Genomic DNA, 20,717 nt, shown 5'->3' with positions numbered 1-20,717 from the left:
AAAGTCTTTGGACGTACCTCGGTTCTTCTTGGCTCCTTGGCGAGTCTCTACCCGGCCATGAGTCTCATCACCCATCACACCACTTGTTGCGCTCACATTCTTCTCGGTCTCGGTTGCCATCTCCTTGAATCGACCTTGCTCTTGATACCAAATGTCACGGACTTATCTCGATAAGCTCACGTGCGGCACTTAGTCTCTACTAAGTCAGCCTTACTCGGACCTTATAACGATTCAAGTAACCAAAAGAGAAAATATTATAGAACAAGTGGAATTGAAGAAAATACTTATATTGCTTGAGAATGCTTTACAAGAGAGAATGTTTGAGATTTGAGGTGTGGTGTGCCAAATGAGACCACCCCTATTTATACTACTCCTAACACAAAATGGATGGCTAAGATTAATCTAAATCAATGGTTAGGATCTAAGTACTAGAAACTTCAAGTATATACATGGAGATAGATATTTCCATGAACATTCCATACCATTCCATGGAAGAACTCATGGGAAAGTTCTAGGGAGCTTCCATGATGTTCTTGGGCCTTCCATGAGGTTCTTGGGCCTTCCATGAGGTTCTTGGGTTAAAACTCTTAATTGGGTCATAATCTTAGCGGGTTGGGCCACAAACTTGTTGGGTTGTGACATTGGTGCTTTAGCAATTTGGATTAAATTAGTGTAAAGTTATTATCTATTCATTATTATCACAATAAAATGGAAGGTGATCAAAATTATAAAAATATATATTCATTATATATATATTTTCGGCAAAGGTAAAATATATATTAACATGTCTTATTTCTAGTAATATAAAACATAGAATCCTTATTTTAGACAGGGTATACTTCGTATTAATTATTACTCCGTATTATCAGAACAACACAAGCGTTTGTTTGTTTTCGAAACATGAGGGCATAGGGAATACATGCTTTTCTTCCATGCGACGTCCTCTTTCTTCTTTTCTTGGAACATGGTTTTTCTCGCACTAATCTTAATCATATCAATATAATGTTTCCATTAAATTATATTAATTAAAATGATATTCTCAAACAAAATCATTTAATTATTTAAATGATCATCGGTATATAATAATTCATATAGCGATGGTTCTATGAAAAATGTAATTTATGAAAATACCCTGTCATAATAATATGAATAATAAAATCTCATGTTCAAATGATATATATATATATATATATATATATATATATATATATATATATATATATATATATATATATATATATATATATAAAATATAAATTACCCAATTAAAATTTATCCTCCCTTAATGAAATTAACTAAATCATTAGTATTTATCATCAGAAATCAATTAAAATTGCATTGCATTAGGACATTAAAAAGCGAACATGATGTTTGTGGTTTGGCTCGAGTTTAGTTAGCTTATGTTCGGTTAGATCGGTTAGACTTTGTTTTCTTTCTCGAACCTCGTCCGATTTTCGGATTTTGTTGGATCTTGAATTTTTCTTTTTCTCTTTTCGAGAAAAAGATTTATTATCTATATTGTTTCAAAAACATGTGTATCGGCAGGGACATGTTAGCCCTGTGTTGACTTTGTCAACCCATCCAGCGGTCCCCGGTAGCCCACTGGAGCCTGGCGAAACACCATCACCCATTTTCCCACAGTATGCCAGGTCCAATAAACGAACCTGCATTGTCATTGTTTCAATCTTCGCATGCGTGAGACCAAGGAATCATTTGGGCCCGGTAAGAATGGTTTTTGATCTATATAGTCTTGTTTTTTTGAAAAAAAGGAAAAAAAAAATAGCGAACATGATATGTGAAGAATTTATTAGAGAAGGAAGGGTCCTCCATCTGTAACCTCCCCCTCATTTTTCAACTCTTCATCATATTTTCTACAAATCCAATCATATCATTCATTCCTTTTTATCACCAAAGTCAAAATTACCTGATTATAGTCAAACACACTTACACACATGTATCTTCCTTAGTCTCTTCTTCTTCAATCACCTTTCATCTCCATCAACATGCCAGAAACCACCTCCAAACGTCAAGCTTGGTACGTACTTCAATCAAATAGAATCAAATTAATACTCAGTTTTATTTCATTATAATTTTTCGTTGCAGGTTTTGTACCACCGGTTTACCTAGTGACGTTGTGGTGGAAGTCGGTGACGTCATCTTTCATCTCCATAAGGTTAGATTCAGCAATTAGCTTTAATTATTTCTCCATTGATTTATATCTTTATAAAACATATTTTTTTCAAATAATTAATTTTTATTATTTCTATTAAATTACAGTTTCCACTAATGGCTAAAAGTAAAAAGTTTCATGAGATAATAACAGAGCAAGAAACGAATCCTCAACCTCAAAAGGAATCAGAGGATGATGATGATGAAATACAGTTACAAATCAGCCACGTCACCCTTCCGGATTTCCCGGGCGGTTCAGAAACATTCGAAACCGCTGCCAAATTCTGTTACGCTGTCAAAATTGAGCTGACGTCATACAACGTCGCTCCAATCCGTTGCGCAGGTGAAGTTTTAGAAATGACTGAAGAACACTGTGAAGATAACCTAATTTCTAATACTGAACGGTTTCTATCACAAACGGTGTTTCAAAGTTTAAACGATTCAATTAAAACACTAAAATCATGTGAAGATGTATTACCGTTAGCAGAATCACTAGGCATTGTTCAACGATGTATCGATTCGATCGTTTCGAAAGCTTCTTCATCGGATCCATCGCTTTTCGGTTGGCCGGTTAATGACGTCATCAATCCCGGTGCACCGGCTAGATGGTTCGATGAACTTGTATCTCTCAGTCTGTATTTATTTAACCGTTTGATAGACGGAATTAGATCTCGAAATCTGAATTATGAAATTATCGAAAATTGTCTCGTAACGTACGCGAAAACACACATTTCTGGCGTTAATCGCGCGTCTAGACGATCGTCATCATCATCATCCGTACTATCAGAGACCGAGCAACAAGAGCTGTTAGAAACGGTAGTTACGAATCTTCCGGAAGATAACCGATTACCGTTACGATCGTTAACAGATTTGACGATTTATTTCGGAATGTTAAGAGCAGGAAGCATTTTACAAGTTTCAGATGGTTGTAAAACAGCTTTAGAGAAGAAGATTGGATCGAGATTCGAGCAATCAACGTTAGATGATCTTTTAATACCGAGCTATTCGTACCTAATTGAAACGTTATATGATGTTGATTGTGTTCAGAGGATAGTAGCTTATTTTCTTGATGATGTTGAACAGAGTTTGAATGTTGATGTAATTGAAGATGACGATAATGATGACGTGGAGATCAATCGCGTTAGATCAGTTAGGTTAATGTTAGTTGGGAAGTTAATTGATGGTTATTTATCGGAAATTGCAACGGATAGTAATTTGAAGCCGGAGAAGTTTCTGGTACTTGCTTTTGCCTTGCCGGAACAGGCACGGCTCTATGATGACGGACTTTACAGAGCTGTTGACGTTTATCTCAAGGTATCACCACATTTAATTAAATGTATATATACATCTCTATAGCTACATGTTATGTATATTTTATATGTATACATGCGTATTGTCGATACGTATAAGCGTTAATAATAATATAAATATAAATGTGAATATAAAATTTATGATAAATTGCAAGAGAAAAAAGGTTCTAATAGTAAATGAGCTAGAATTGAGCTCGATTAAATTTGAGTTTGACTCGTTTTTTAAACGATCTTCAAAATATGCTTAAGCTCGGATTTGAGCTCATTTAAGTTCAGCCCCATCGAGCTTTTAACGAATCGAGTTGTCGCAATTAAATAGCCCCATTTTAACGACGGTTAAGAGTTACTGAAGGGGACGAACGCGATGATAGAACTCACTCACCCGTTCATTTCCAGGGATGAACATTAGAGTCCTAGGAAAACCCCACGTCTGGTAAAATCCCTCGAGTGAGGCACGAACGCTAGACGTCTGCAACCGAGGCCCATGTAATGGGTTGGTAACCTCAAAGGAAATGTTTTGCAACTCATGGGATTAAACCCCTGACCTCCATTATGGGAAGTTAGGTCATTACCAATACACCAATTAGATTTGAATATTATATATTCTTCGAGATTTAATAATTTTGGAGCAATGTTTGTAGGCACATCCATGGATAAAAGAAGAAGATAAAGAGAAAGTATGTGGAGCAATGGATTGCCAGAAACTAACGTTAGAAGCGTGCACACACGCAGCACAAAACGAGCGTCTTCCACTTCGAGCAGTAGTTCAGGTGTTGTTTTTGGAGCAGTTGCAGCTCCGTCAAGCAATTGCTGGATCGCTGATGACTGCTGACATCAGCACGCCATATGTTGAAAGACTAACTACCATGGTCCCACCAAACGTATTAGTTGTTGAAGATGAGACAGAAAGAGGTGTTACAGGAACTACGTGGACTACGGCTGTTAGAGAGAATCAGGTGCTACGATTAGATATGGATAGTATGAAGACACGAGTGAATTTTCTTGAGCGTGAGTGTTCAACAATGAGAAAAGCGATTCAGAACATTGATAAAGTGAACCCGGTTGGTCAAGGTAGCTGGACAGGCTCGCTTCTTAAGAAAATTAGTTGCAAGTTTAAGACTCAAGTCTGCGACTCGCATGAGTCAACAATTGTCGATTCTCGAAAGGGTCGAACCCATCACCAAAAACAACAGTAGCTGAGTTGAACCATTCACCTTTATTATTTATTTATTTTAGAGTTTCTCTAGTAAGTAATTGTTTTTTCCACGTTTGTCTGTGGTTTTAAGAGAAAGTGGTAGACTGGTAGTGGAGACTGGACTATACAAGTACTACTGTATTTTTGTTTGGTTGTGACCAAACATCTGTATCTTGTTAAACTTTATTCTGTTTTGGGGAATAATAATTTTAATTTTTTTGGCACGTGTTATAAAAGTTTTAAATGCAAATCTGAAAACTAAAACGTGAAATTAAAACTGATAATGGCTCTCGACCAACCCGTTTCAACACATAACTCGTTTTGACCAAAACTCATTTGATCCATAACGCAACATGATATTGCCCTATATTGCTCTGATCCATTTTCATGGGCACCAACCCGTATAATAGGAGAAAATGGAATTATAGTTGAAAAAATTTGTAGTATACCGCACTACGTGCACTAAATAATGTTGCTAAAAACATGGAGGTGCATTCATTGTAATTTATTCAACTTACCCCCTTGTTTTCAAATGCCATCAACATTAATATTGGACCACGAACTACTGGTATACATTTTTTTTCCACTTTCCATTAGGGGAATTTGTAGATCACATTGTAGATGTTGGTTTCATAAGATTTGTGTACAAAAATGGTTAGAAGAGACTTTTTTATTTCGAAGACAGATAAGGTAACAACGCAATTAATCAATGTCGATATAAGCGAGTTGAAAGTGCTTGTTGACAAGCTGTTCGATCATGTCACCAAGGTTGGTGGCTTAGGGTTCGGCACATCTTTTCTCTCTTGGGTTGCATCCTTCTCAGCTATGTGAGTATTTCGATCAAGTTGAGTTTTAAGACAGCGCGATTTGCTTAACTTGTTTGAATATATGGTGCTGCAGTTATCTATTGATTTTGGACAGAACAAACTGGAGATCAAACATGCTGACCTCACTTTTAGTACCATATATATTCTTTAGTCTTCCTCATTCAATTTTTCACTTCTTAAGGTTTATGTTCTACTATTTCACCCTCTTTATTTCGTTTGTCTATAACTTCCCTTCGTTTCAAGGTACATTGATAGATTTCGACAACGACTAAATTATTGGACCATATATATCCAGGGGTCAATTCGGGATGTGGATTGCATTCATTGCAGTGGTACTAAGACTATTCTTCCCACAACATTTCCCAGGTACAAACACAATATATATGATACCTAAGCCGCTCTAAATTCCTCTGCCACCCCTAAAAATTGACACTTTAGCATCAAACAATTTGATAGTAGTATTTTAGATTTGAAAACTAAAATTACTTGTGTGTATGTTGAATGTTAGTATACTTGAGTAGCTATATTTACTCTAGCCCGTATTCCCACTCATTTCATTTTATCTTTGATTAAAGATATTTAGTTATATATAGACTATAACAGACTCAATTCAACGAATTTAAGGTATGAGAAAGTGAGATGTACATAATCATTCATCTAATTAAGAGTCTTTTCTTCGGTACCTAAAGAAAGAGAATGACATTTCTCTCTCTACCCGATGACAGAGAGATTACTTCCACTCAATGAGTATATGAGTTCTAAGGTTTTTCCCGTTCGGATTAACCGGAGAGTACTTTACGCAGCCCATCGGGACTACTCCCTAGTTGTTTCCTCTTCCACTTAATGCTTGTTGAAATATAATAGCTTATGCATGTACAAACTTAATAACAATAACCATTAGGCCAACTGTTAACAAAACCATTTATGGATTACAAACATGTTTCTAATATGCGCAGATTGGATGGAGATACCTGGATCGCTAAGTCTTCTTTTAGTAGTTGCGCCAAGTTTATTTGCACATACGTTTAGGGATGATTGGGTTGGTGTTGCGATTTGTCTAATAATTAGTTGTTACCTGCTTCAAGAGCACATTCGAGCATCGGGTGGGTTTAGGAATTCGTTCATGCAGAGTCATGGTATATCTAATACCATTGGTATTCTCTTGTTGCTGATCTTTCCATTGTGGATGCTCATTATTCGTTTTATTTGAATCCCGCATTAAGATTAAGATTACTAGTTTTTAAGACTCAAATATCAACGGACACTTGGACATACCTTCGAATTAACTATGTTATGTATGTATTGAATTGCCTTATTGAAGTTAGATTGATCTATGGTAGTGTATGTAAAAAGAGTTCTAAATTACATATTCATATTTTTTTTTTTTTTTACTTGTAAGATGCCACTTAAATTGTAGAGTTACAAATATGTGTCCTTTTTAACAACACTTCGGGATCACCAACGGGGGACTAAACCACTCACGCATAACCCGCCCCCAATGAGGAAGAAACCTGGCCCAATCCAAAAGTAATGACCTTAATATCATTAGATAAAACATCTCTTCATTTTCTAAGTGAATGTGAGCTCGTTTCGATCTATAGCGTTGTAAAATTCAAATAGTCGATTGCACCGCAATAATTATGGGGTAATTAAAAGCAACTTTTACGGTTAGTTGTTAGATAAAATTATAATCATATGTCAGGTTATCATTTGAGCCTCTAAAAAAAACTTCGGAACCATGCATGTTGGCTAGAGAGTCAGAGATTACCAAAAATTAAAGAGCTGAAGGATTATGTATTTGGGCCAGTTTATGTGGGCTATTTGACTTGGCTTTTTTGATATATTGGATTCAAGTGAAGATGCTTTTCAGTTTTAGTGCATCTCTAATATTAAGCCATTAAGGCAGCTGTTTTAAGAACTTCATAGTATCTAAAATTAGTGTTTTTTGTAAAGGGAACAATGATAAGTTAATGAAATTACAAGTGATTAAATATGTGTTAATATCCCTTAAATAAGGAATATATATGCTTATAATAATAATACTAATCGAATGTAATATGAGTTCATAAGAAAATGAAAACATTATACTTAAATATAACTAGAAAAAATCTAACTAGAAAAAATCTGGTCCCCGCGTTGCGGCAGAATATTCTAACTTTTTTTTATAAAACTAATGTCGAGAGAACTAAGAAAAAATTGCGAACAAAAAGAAAAAAAAAGTTCAGAAGGACTTGAACCCAGATCGTTTCTTTTACCTAATCATGAACTTACCATTTGTTGTAGGAATTCACTCGCTAAAATAAGTTGAGTTCATTTTTATAATATATATATATATATATATATATTCTCTTACATACTAAATACCATGTAACATTTGATCGTTTTGCCATCCTACAACTACCCCAACGAGAATTCCACTCACCACTCCAAACTTACATTTTTATTCCCCTTAACTTTACATAACAAATAAACTATCTGTGTGTGTGTGTGTATGTGTGTGTGTGTGTGTGTTTTCATTAGAAGAAAAAAACATCCGTTTCGAATATAGTTGGTTGCGTTTAGTTCGTAAAACTGTTTCGAGTTGAACGGTGATAACTGAGAAACCTAACTCGCGACAGAAAAAAGATAAATTCCGTCAAAAAGTTTGGTGGAATTTTGTTGGTAGATAGTTTATTAAATTAGTAGTTACATTTAGGACCCTATTTAAGGGGGTAAAGATGTGAGTACTCTTAAAAATTTATATTTGTTATGTAAAGTTAAGGGGAATAAAAATGTAAGTTTGGAGTGGTGAGTGGAATTGTGTTGGGGTAGTTGTAGGATGGCAAAGCGACCAAATGTTACATGGTATTTAGTATTATGTAAGAGAAATATCAGGCACTTTATGAAAAACAATTATTGGTTAGTAGTTGCAAACTAGTAAACATTTATATGGTCATTTGCTGTTGTACTTGTTAATGTGAATCCAACATTTTGTCATTATATATTAGCTAGAATCTAAGATAAGTAAGTTTAAAAATATCATCAACTAAATACAGCCATACTTTTCTGTCTATGCACATTCATCATTGGCATTAGTTTAATAATGAAGCATACATGTGCATATATGCATACAAGTTGTTGATACAGATCATATAAATGCTTCCTTTTAAACAAATCCATCAGCGCATGCAATAGATCATGTATACGTATCTTGCTGCATATTTTGCAGACAAAATATGATTTTAAAATTTACATTTCGATGATAATTGTGTGGTTTTTAAATCCAGAGGTGCAGTGACTGCTGCAAGTACAGATTTTGTGTTGTTTTGCCGGTAGTTTTGGGTGCTGATGAACATGCATCTGATTGAATTTTCTTATATAATTGGGTGAATCTTGATAAGACTTTGCTCTCTGTTCGATTCCTTTCGTCTACTTGTTTAGTTTTTTATATTATCATTGCTAGGAAAGAAGCAGGAATTACACTATTAAGATTCTTATAAAAAGTTTATATAGGTACAGATAATGTAGTTTTTGAACCTATAGGTTCTCGTTGTTCAGGCTAGCTACCTAGAGATGATGCATATTTTTATTCAGATGTATGTGGCCTATAGGTATCATGTGATAAGTTGACCTCCCTAGAATATATTGTTAACGAGGTTTGAACCTGAGACGTATTATGAGGATATTAATACCTCAACTATCAGATTATTTTGAAATGGTTAAGTAATGTAATTTTTGGAAAAGGTTAATATACGGTATCAACTCTTTTTGAATGTTTGCACTTGAGTATTACTCTCTTCGTCCGATATTGATAGTTCAGTATTCTATTTTAAGATATCTCAAATTAATAGCCTACTTTCATAAATATATAAAAATAATATGGTAAGGTTTCTCATAGAATCTTGTATATAAGACAAAAAAATAAGTAAAAAGTAAGGGATAAAATTATAAAGTAAAGAAAAAGTACAATGTAATGATGACATTTTTTAAAATGTGTTTTTTCTGAAGATTATTAATATGAGACGAATGTAGTATCTTTTTATGCCCAAATTTTAATAATGAGATGAAATTAAGGTATTCATATTCTTGCAATATGTTGATAACAAGAAACATCGCGTTCAGTACTTAAGACCACATTCCGAAGATTATTTGATAACATAACGACCTACCGAGAAAATTGTAGGTGATCATATTTTGCAAAATTTATATCTTTCGATAAGATACACTAAACCCAATATTCGCGAGTTAGTCCCAAATGTGAAGCCCATAAAAATTGAACATAGGTCTCAATGAAGATTCTGAACACGTGTTAGTGAAAAATGTAAGTTTTTAGTTCATTTTTTGATTTCACTTGTCCTTGAACATTACGAATGCTTTTATGATTAGTTATTGATTCACACGTTTACTACATTGTTAATTAACCAAGCATGTATGTTCGTATATGTAAAACATATTGTTAATGTCTATTCATACAGATCAATTATGCATCCCTACGGATCAAGCTTTGAGGAACGGGTACAGTTACATCCAGTGGCGGATCCAGAAATTTTTTTCACCGGGGGCGAATTTTTTTTTTAAACGTAAGGCTTTTTTTTGACAAAATATAGAGTTTTTGGGGCAAAATATAAAGTTTTTTGAGCAAAATTTAGAGGTTTTTGAGCAAAATACGAAGGTTTTGAGGCAAAATATGGAGGTCTTGGGGCAAAATATGAAGGGTTTGGGGCAAAAAAAAATTCCACCGGGGCAAAATCGAAAAACCGAACAAATTTGCACTAAAATTTCGAAATCCACCGGGGGCGAACGCCCCCCCTCTAATACATTGGATCCGCCTATGGTTACATCCGTACGGATGAAGGTTACATCTGTACGGATCAGTCTTCAGATATTATAAATATGTGGTTTCGGGTTCCAAGTCAAGGTTACACATCATAATTTAACCTTAGCCGTATCCTAGTTCCTGGTCGTCTAGCATTGATCTTTGTCGATTTCCAACAGTTTCAAGTCCAATATTAAGCAAATCAATCTTTTCTTTTTAAGTGTTTTTGATATAAAATACAATATTAAGAATTCCGCACTTGATATTGTAATAACGATTGATTTATACTGTTAAATCGATCCTACAACCTCCACCATTAAACATCACTAAATTAGTTAAATTAAGTATTAATGTTATTAGATTTCAAAATCTTTAAATACTTGTAATTTATACAATGGTATGTCGCATATTTTAGACTACATTTGTCAATCTTGGTTTTTGAAATCGAGGCTATTCGTTAAAATATGCGAAACTGGAATCTGTACAGATTGGTTTAGATCGTGATCATGAATTCTAAAACACTTCAAAAACGCATTAGAGTTGATCGCTTAGGTTGGTGATATCTTGAGACAAACAACAAAAGCATGACGAATATGGAACTCATACACTTAACACGAATTTATTGATGAATATGCTCACGACTGGGCTTGAACCTTCAACCTTTTTAGTTGAAAGACTCCTTAGATACTCTTAGGATATTAAGCTCTACGTTATGTATATCTAGCTTTTACTCCGTCCGCCCCATATTAATTGTCATCAGACAAAAAATATACAGTTTAAGGAAATATCATAAAGATACTGTATTTTCTTTTACTTTTCAATTTTTACTCTTAAATTTTCTTTCTATTTTAACCCTATCCACATATATGTATTTTCTTTTACTTTTCAATTTTTACTCTTAAATTTTCTTTCTATTTTAACCCTATCAACATATATTAAGGACATAATAGAAAATAACTTTTTTATTCTTTTTGATTTATGTAAGTTGAAAATTAATTTGGGACATTTCAAATTAGTATATTGAATAATAAATTGTGATGGAAGGAGTAAGTGTTCTTTAAAGTATTCTTTAAAATATGGAATAAAAGCATGGTCTTGAAGGAAGTTTCGATGTAGTCGATGAAAGTTGATTATTTTATAGTGCAATTTAGAAAGTGCTTCTGTTCCATCATGATTGTGCAAATCACATCACAATATATACATATACTTCAAATTTCACTTTATAAACATGTACTCCGTAATAGAATATTTTAGTTTCGTCTTTATCCGTGGCTCTTTTTCTATTTTTATTTTGATTTCACACTTAAGTATTTAGTGCATTTCTTACCTTTTTCCCTTTTTTCCATTACTTTATTATTGTGAATATTTGATATCCAATTATTGAATAATATTGATATTGATATTGATATTGATAGTGTGTTTCATTATTGCATGCATATTGTATGATTTACTTAGACTACTCCCAACGGTTGTTAGTGTGCTTGTTGGCTCTCGTCTAGAATAGTGAGGGTTGGTTACTTGTTCTCGTCTGCTTGTTCCTCACCCGTCTTGCTTTATTTCTTAAAATAACTTATAATAGGACGAATATAAATGTATACATGAGTCGTACATTAAGGTTTAATATTTAATTTGTACCATACAATAATTATTAATGTATTAATGTAGTTGGTTTCAATTTTTGTGAAGAAATATGTAATTGTAGAAAGTGTTTAGTTCTAAGTTAATTTTATTAAGAAACTCCTGATGTGATGTTGTCGAAATAGTTTTTTTATAAGAAAATATGTTACTTTTGAGAATGATCTTTAACATTTCAACTTCCTTTTTAGTAGTTAAGTAGCCCACGCTATAGTGACATCAACTTCAACTCTAAAATTATACGAGCATGTACATAATCTTCACTAAACTCTTACATATCCACCTACATACGTCACATTATTTACCCTCGTCATCGCAATAAAAAAACAAAATATAAATAAATCTTTGCAAAATAGCCTAATGATTGGATGGTCACCTATTTACATTACTGCTTGCATATTTTGGCGTGGTCACACGGAAACGATTACTAAAAAGCTATTTCACGTGTCTTTAATTTATCCGTCGTCCCATATTAATAGTTCAGTATTCTTTGAAATTTCTCAAATTAATAATCCACTTCTATAAATAAAAAATAATAAGTAGTTTAAAGTTCTATTATGCCCTTAATGTATGTGAATATGATTAAAGGGGAAAGAAAATATAAGGATAAAACTGGAAAACAAACAAGAAGTAAAGTATTTTTGCGACATTTCCTTAAAATGTATATTTTGTCTGTCAACTATTAATATGTGACGAAGGGAGTATTTCTTTTAAAATGTTTTAAATTTATTAAAAAACAAACAAAATAATGTAGTAAAGTTTTTTTATGACATTAATTATATGCATTTAAGAGTAAATGATACTCAGTTAAAAAGTAAAGAGTAAAGTCATAAAACTGATAAAAAAAATATATTAAATAATAAATTAAAATAATTAAAATAGATACTGGAATTGAGCATTGAACGACTCCTCTCATATTTTTTCTTCTCAATCACTTTCAGTGTCTCAAATAAACACTAAAATAAACATTGAACAAGACCTCACGCCCTGATAATTTGTCTTGCAATGTGTTTTTTTTTTAAGATAATAAAATTGAGACCAAAGAGTATTATGGAGTAAATTATACGGAGTAGTTACACAAAGTAAATATGAAAACCATAATATCTTACAGTGATCCTTTGTTCAAGGACACAACCCCTCCGCTGGCATCCATATCTTACAGCTTGCCCGGTCCCACTTTTGCTCCATTAACATGCAAAATTACATTCCTACCCTCCAATAGAAAACTAGCAAGTTTCAATAATTTGATCCCCTATATATACTTCCCCACACATACACCCCCACCCAACTCTACTTCTACAAATTCCACTATCGGGTCGGGTCGGGTATTCAAAACAATGGGTATTTGCAGTTCATGCGAATCAACATCCGTAGTGACTGCTAAACTAATATCACACGACGGAAGATTACAAGAATTCTCGTACCCAGTTAAAGTGTCGTACGTTTTACAAAAGAATCCTTCTACATTCATATGTAACTCTGACGAAATGGAATTTGATGACGTAGTCACTGCCATTAACGACAATGATGAGCTACAACTTGGTCAGCTTTATTTTGCACTACCGTTGACCCGGTTAAGACACCCACTTCAGCCTGAAGAAATGGCTGCATTGGCGGTGAAAGCCAGCTCAGCATTGGCTGGTTGTAGACGGAAAAATGTGACGTTTACAGAAAAGTGTCATACGAAAACTTCGGGTCGGGTTGTGGATGCGGCGGTTTTTGAGACCCGAAATGGACGAGGCGGCGGTAGGAGTGAAAGACGACGGAATTTTATGGCAATGTTGAGTGCTATTCCGGAATAGATTTTTTATTTTTTTTTAATATTGATTAGGAGGTGAGTTAATTAAAAATGAAGATATTGAGTTGTAATGTTTGGTAAATATTGTATCAAGTAGTGAGATTAGATCTATTGAATTGTTTTAATCACGCGGCAGTTCATATTCTATTTTGCCATGTTACGTATTTCTATTTCTGAGGTGTTTTTCCAATTTTACCCTTAAAATGTGTTGGTTATATATAATTTTATACTCTTCAAAGGTCAAAACTCAATATTTTTTTTTTTTTTTGAAAAGCAAGAAGGAATTATATTGCATAACAACTATCGAATGTACAGATACAGGCTGCACAAGCTAACAGACCTGCACTTTAACACACATACAGCTCGAAATTACAACATTACAATATGGTTGCCAGAATAGCCGCCAAACACGAAAACATACTAGACATCAAAGTACTTTGAAGGGTTTGAAAACCACGAATGCCAGTCAATTTTTGAACCTTTGATTCTGCTAGACGCCCAATCGAACGAAGTAACCTGGATTTTATTTACTAAAGCCGGAGCACACGAACTCTGATTTTTGAAAACTTTTGAGTTCCTATTTTTTCATAGCGAATATGCGGTAACCCATTCCACGACTTGCCAAAGATTTGAGCCAAAAGAAGACACTGTTCGAGGGGTATTTCCACGAAGACATTCAGGAAGACTAGGTTCGTTAAATTTTCCCAAATCCCACCAATTGTAGATACGAAACCAAACATCCTTTGCGAATTTGCAGGAGAATATTGCATGATCAACCAATTCAATTGCATCGTCGCATACGGGGCACCGAACGCTATGAAGATCGATACCGCGTTTATCCAATTCGACACGAACCGGCAATCTTTTTTTCAATAGTCTCCATATGAATATTTCAACTTTTTTAGGTGCAAGTTTGTTCTTTAAGGTCTCTTGATTTGCTGACGAAGATGAAGGAAACATAGCCGATTGAATAACAGAAGCAAGTTTCTTGACCGTGAACAAACCGTTACTCGCTAGTGTCCAAGACCAAGACTCGCTGTCACTGAAGTTGATGGAAATCGTCGATAGCAAGTTTGTAAGTTCCACTAGTTCACCACATGTTCTTCCTGTTGGTTGACGCACCCAATCCCACGAAAATAGCAGCCTTTTTTCAACATCATAACTCACGCGATCCTTCACCTTTGCTTCACTGTTTCGATCCAATCTGAAGAGTCTTGGGAAAATGTTCTTGAAACAGTCCGTACCACACCAAGTTTCAATCCAAAAATTTGTATTATCACCATTGCCGATTGATTTCTTGAACGAGCTTTTGAAGGGGACTTGTAGCGCTTCAATTTCACTACCTGCACGAATAATATTATACCAAATGCCCCCGGATGGAAGATGAGCAAGCCCAACATCCAACCGGAGACCACCGTCAATTCCGTAAATACTTCGAATTATATTTACCCAAAGGCAGTTGGTTTCGGTTTTAAACCTCCACCACCACTTGCCAAGAAGTGCAAGGTTTTTGCTCCTAAGAGAGCCAATATTTATCCCACCCGCCCCGTATGGTAGAAAAGTGGTATCCCATTTGACCCAAGGAATTTTAGACCCCGAAGAGTCCCCCCCGCCCCAAAAGAAATCGCGTCTCACACTCTCAATTAATTTTATCACGCAAGGCGGGGCACGAAAGATCGAGAAGTAATACAATGGAAGACTATTAAGGATCAATTTAATGAGAACCAATCTTCCACCAAAAGACATCGTTTTTTTCTTCCAGTCTGAAAGCCTATTCTTGATTTTCGCAATAACCGAATCCCAATCACTAAGTTTCTTCATTTTGGCTCCAATCGGGAGACCTAGGTAGATGAAAGGTAGTTTACCAGCTTGACAGTCCATACGCTTAGCCAATCTCTCCACCTCAGAGGAGTTTACCCCGATACCATAGAGACAACTTTTCCCAAAATTCACCTTCAACCCCGAAGATAGTTCAAAACATTTTACAATATTGATGAGGTTTCTCGCATTAGTTTTGGACCAATCACCAAAAAATATCGTATCGTCCGCATACTGCAAATGAGAAAGCAAAACTTTATCCCTTCCGATCTCAACCCCCTTGAATAAACCTCTCTCAATAGCAGCTTTTGTCAGAATGTTAAGTCCCTCGGCTGCTAGGATAAATAGAAAAGGAGAGAGCGGGTCGCCCTGCCTAACTCCTCTTCCGATATGGAATTCACGACTAGGAGACCCGTTTATAAGTACCGAGATGGTTGCCGATTTAAGACAAGACAATATCCACTTACGCCATTTGACCCCGAACCCCATACTAGACATCACCTCCATAAGATAATCCCAACTCAAGCTGTCAAACGCCTTCTTGAAATCTGCTTTGAAAATAATGCACTTTTTCTTATTAGCTTTGAGATAGTTAACAGACTCGTTAGCCGTTAGAACCCCATCTAGGATAAAACGTTCTTTTAGAAACGCACTTTGTTGAGAACCAATCAATCTAGGAATGACCTTTCGGAGTCTATTCGATAGGATTTTTGCAACTATCTTATAGAAACTACCAATAAGGCTTATGTGACGGTAATCACTAAGATTGATAGGGTCGGCCTTTTTTGGGACAAGCGTTATGAAAGAAGCATTACAACCCCTAGATAGCTCCCCATTGTTCCAAAACCATGTTATAGCGTTTATCACATCCTCTTTAATTATATCCCAATGCCTCTTGAAAAAACCCATGTTATACCCATCCGGCCCCGGGGCCTTGCAACTACCACATTCATTAATAGCATCCAGAATTTCTTGTTCCGAAATCCGCTCTTCTAGCTTGTCCGCTTCGCTAGTAGATAAAGTGGGGTATACCAGGTCAGAAAGACATGGCCTTGGGTGATTCTGTTCCTCAAAAATTGATTTGAAATGCAAGTATGCTGCCTCTTTTATCTCATGCGGATCCTCGCACCAAACACCGTTTACGGATAAGCCTCGAATGTTGTTCTTTGAATTTCTGCGTTTAATAATTTTGTGAAAATAACTCGTGTTCTCGTCGCCTTCTAACACCCAACGCACCCTAGCCTTTTGCTTTACCATATTCGTTTTGGTTTTTTCTCTTTGAAGCCACTCGTTCCTAGCTTGCAGCCATTGACCTCTTTCCACATCATTTAGTAAACCGGATTCTGCCTTTAATTCCATACTAATTGCCAAACCTTTGAAGAACTCGATTTCAGCATCAATATCACCAAGATGCTGCTGACTCTTCACTCTGATGGCAGCCTTCGTTCTTTTTAATTTATTCCTCAAGCAGCAGTCTTTACGAGGACCACCACCACCTTCCTCAATCCAAGAGTCACGAATAATCTGCTCCATACCTTGGATATTTAGCCATTCATCGAAGATCCTAACCGGTTTAGGACCAAAGTTTTTTTCGTCATTTTTTATAATAATGGGACAGTGATCCGAATGCTTACGATTAAGTGCAACAACCGAAAGACAGTTCCAAAGTTCATGAAAGTGATCATTTACAAGGAATCATTTACAAGCAGCAGTCAAAACTCAATATTTCCATTTGTTAGACATGAATCCTACATAGTTGAGTCGTTTGATCACTTGCTAAGTGATAATATAATGGCATGAAGTTAATACTCGTATACCATTTGAAGTTCAAATCTGTTAAAGTTTTTGTGAATAATATAATTAAATTTAGAAATATGGGTGAATAATATAATTAAATTTAGAAATATGGGTATTTTTAAATTAGTTAGTTTGATAGTAGATGGACTCTGTGATGGATTTGAAATAATTTTGTATACTTAATAAAAATATACCCTTATTTTATATCCGGTGAAACACAAGATAATTAATACTTATAAAATATGAAGATCGTATAAGTACAAACTGTACAATCATACCTTCTTAATAGTCAACTAGAATACAACATACAACAATTGAAATGAATTGTTGTAAAGTTGTATTTGTTATTGTTCCGTTTAGTAGAATACATAATAGGTTTCAAACTAATCGCATAATTTGTATCAATTGTAATTCAATTAGATTATCAGATCTATTTATATATATAATATATGTATTTTTGAATAAAAAAACGTATGAAATGACGCTAGCCTATTAGGCTCATTCATTAAGTGTATCTTTTCGCGGTGAATTTTATCTCCAATGTATACTCAATTAGTCATATACTCGTATCAAAATTTATTAAAAGTGAAAAAAATATAATCAATCAATAAACTAAGGAATTATTATATTCCATCGCATACGTGGAAGATGGCTAACGCACTCACAGTTATGCATGAAGACATAATAATGGATAGGACCATATGATATGAATTACGATGCTTAAATTGCAAGAATATATAATAACTAAGTTTTGTTTGGTGCACGCGTTACGTTAATCAGAAGGAAAAGGTGGACATCAACAAAGAATACTAACAATACATTCATATACTCCAATAATTATATAACAGTTAATCTGAAAAGTGTATATATTCATTAACACATGTACAAGTTGCTTTGGTCACCACTTGTAATGTAACCAACAACATGACATTATGAATCTTTTTCTTGATTCGAGTCTTTTTTGTTCACGTCAATTTTCTTGTTTTAGAGTACTTTTTTTTTTTTTTTTGAAAAGCAAAGATATTATTATTATACCCGGAATATATCAATACAAGACCCTATATGCTACTATACAATGTTATAGACAAACTAAACAATCGGAACAAGATTGGAGAAAATAAGACTGAGGGGTAATCGGGAGTGACGTTTGCTATCTAACACAATGAGGGATGAACTTGTGGGAACACAAGCAGGGCAGGAGGAGACAGCCGTGCCGATCAAGCGGCGACAAAGATGACTACAACCTACCCATTTAATCTAACCCCCATCGGCTAAGTAGAACAAACGAGCACTAACCGATTTTAAGGTTCCATATTAACCGATTCCGGTGCGGTTTGGAGTGGATGACACATAGAAGGAAGGGTTGAGGAGCCATTGATGCCAGACGATTGATGACTTTTTTCGTGAGCGGTTTGAGATCCAACTAAAGCTTTGGGTTTGGATCTCGGAGATTATCATTGCAGGGTTCCATAGTTTACCTGAAAAGACCTTTAGGTTTCTATGTTTCCATAAAATGTAGCATGTAATCCACTTGGTAGCTTGCCATAAGGACGCACCAATGGGGTTAAGTGAGAAACCTTGATCGGAGATGATAGCTTCATTGATGTTAGAAATTGTTGAGTTATTTTGATTCCACCAATCGAGTATTTGTATCCAAATTGAAGATACTTTTTGACAATTTATCAACGCATGATCCACGGTTTCAATATGATTATCGCATAATGGACATAATATGGTGTGCAGGTCAATTCCTTTTTTATCAAGTTCACATCTGACAGGGATTTTTTGTTGAATGACCCTCCAAGAAAATATGAATACCTTTTGTGGGACGTATTTGTTACGTGGTAGAGATAGATTTCTGGAGTTGATGCCATATTTTAGCGTGTTGTGATGACCCGAAAAATTTCGACTAATTTAAACCAATTCTCTTTAGGAATTAATATTATGTAAATATACATATATGTATGTATATATATATATATATATATATATATATATATATATATATATTATAAGATGTACAAGTAAAAACGACTTTCCTGCAGTAAAACACTATTTGCTACAGTAAACACTATTTGCTACAGTAAACACTATTTGCTACAGTAAACACTATTTGCTACAGTAAATACTATTTGATGTCGACGAACTAGCAAACAAAACGGGAAAGGCGGCCATGCGATCGCATGGCAAAAACACTGAAAACTCATGCGATCGCATGAGCTACAGTAAATCGTAAAGTACTATAAATACGCAGTTTGTTCGACGATAAAATTCACAATATATTTTCTTATATAATATAAATTTTAATTTATAATTATAATTATAATTTTAATTTAAGTTAATAATAATAAAGTATATTCGAGGGTGTTTTAATTCGGGTTTCAAACCGCTTTAAGCTAAGGAAATATTGGGTATTGTTTGGGGTATTGTTCTTGAATCCAAGGCCAACCATACAGTCATCTACCGTCATTACGTCTACGCAATTTGCCTACAATATTGAGTCTCAATATTGAACTGTGAGTTTATAGTCTCCCTTTTTAAATACTTTAAATATTTTTGGGCTGAGAATATATGCAATTTATTTTAAACGCGATAAGACACAAGTACATACTAAATTCTACACTGAGTTAAACCGGAAATCCCTTAGCTTTGGTAACTAGTAGCTGCCAGTACATAGGATATGGACTGGTGGGCGCGAATAATTGTATATGGATCCATAGGGCTTGACATCCCCGTCCGAGCTAGAGCGCTAGCCTTTTAACGGACGTATGTTATTTGAGTTTAAGACACGTTGGTTTGCGTGTATTAAAACGAATGGGGTAATTATCACTATAGCGTTAAGTTTAGTTACCAGGGTGCTCTGTTACGTAGAATCTATTGATAAACTTTTGATGAAATCTTGTGGTCTATCTTTATACATGTTTATGACTCGAGCAATTAAACCTATAACTCACCAACATTCGTGTTGACTTTTTAGCATGTTTTATTCTCAGGTCCTTAGAATGCTTCCGCTGTGATGTGCTTGTTGCCTGCATGGAGTCTCTCATGCTTTGTACAAAGTTTATTGCATTCAAAATAAAACTGCGTTGTGTAATAAATAATTGGACTGTGATGTCAACCTGTAAATTAAAGACTTATGTATTTCGGGGTTTTGCTTATACCTAAGCACTCGCCCACATGTTTATAACTTTCTATGTTTAGAAAGTCACTTATTTTAATGAATGCAATATTTTATCAAAACGTATCATATAGAGGTCAAAACCTCACTGTGGAATCAATGATTAACGTGCCGCGTCAATAGCGATTTTGACGGGTCGTTACAGTTGGTATCCGAGCTTGAGGTCATAGGGAACCAGAAATTACATTATTGTGT

At 34.7% G+C, this 20,717-nt stretch overlaps 3 protein-coding genes across 3 annotated transcripts; all 3 read left to right on the top strand.

The window, feature by feature from the left end:
- Window positions 1–1,855: 1,855 nt before the first annotated feature.
- Window positions 1,856–4,893, top strand: LOC139866166 (BTB/POZ domain-containing protein At5g66560-like). Its single transcript, XM_071854312.1, has 4 exons — window positions 1,856–2,035; window positions 2,104–2,173; window positions 2,278–3,483; window positions 4,121–4,893. Exons 1-4 carry the CDS (start codon window positions 2,004–2,006, stop codon window positions 4,673–4,675), a joined length of 1,863 nt encoding a protein of 620 aa, XP_071710413.1. The 5' UTR covers window positions 1,856–2,003; the 3' UTR covers window positions 4,676–4,893.
- Window positions 4,894–5,325: 432 nt separating this feature from the next.
- On the top strand, window positions 5,326–6,711 carry LOC139867439 (cold-regulated 413 plasma membrane protein 2-like). Its single transcript, XM_071855803.1, has 4 exons — window positions 5,326–5,501; window positions 5,575–5,682; window positions 5,797–5,867; window positions 6,458–6,711. Exons 1-4 carry the CDS (start codon window positions 5,326–5,328, stop codon window positions 6,709–6,711), a joined length of 609 nt encoding a protein of 202 aa, XP_071711904.1.
- Window positions 6,712–13,243: 6,532 nt separating this feature from the next.
- On the top strand, window positions 13,244–13,850 carry LOC139869439 (uncharacterized). The gene has a single exon (XM_071857754.1). It carries the CDS (start codon window positions 13,269–13,271, stop codon window positions 13,731–13,733), a length of 465 nt encoding a protein of 154 aa, XP_071713855.1. The 5' UTR covers window positions 13,244–13,268; the 3' UTR covers window positions 13,734–13,850.
- Window positions 13,851–20,717: the final 6,867 nt, after the last annotated feature.

Source organism: Rutidosis leptorrhynchoides, chromosome 9 (genome assembly GCF_046630445.1).
Source record: "Rutidosis leptorrhynchoides isolate AG116_Rl617_1_P2 chromosome 9, CSIRO_AGI_Rlap_v1, whole genome shotgun sequence".
NCBI lineage: Eukaryota > Viridiplantae > Streptophyta > Magnoliopsida > Asterales > Asteraceae > Rutidosis > Rutidosis leptorrhynchoides.
The sequence above is the reverse complement of the archived record's forward strand: the minus strand, read 5'-3'. Positions and strand labels throughout refer to the sequence as shown.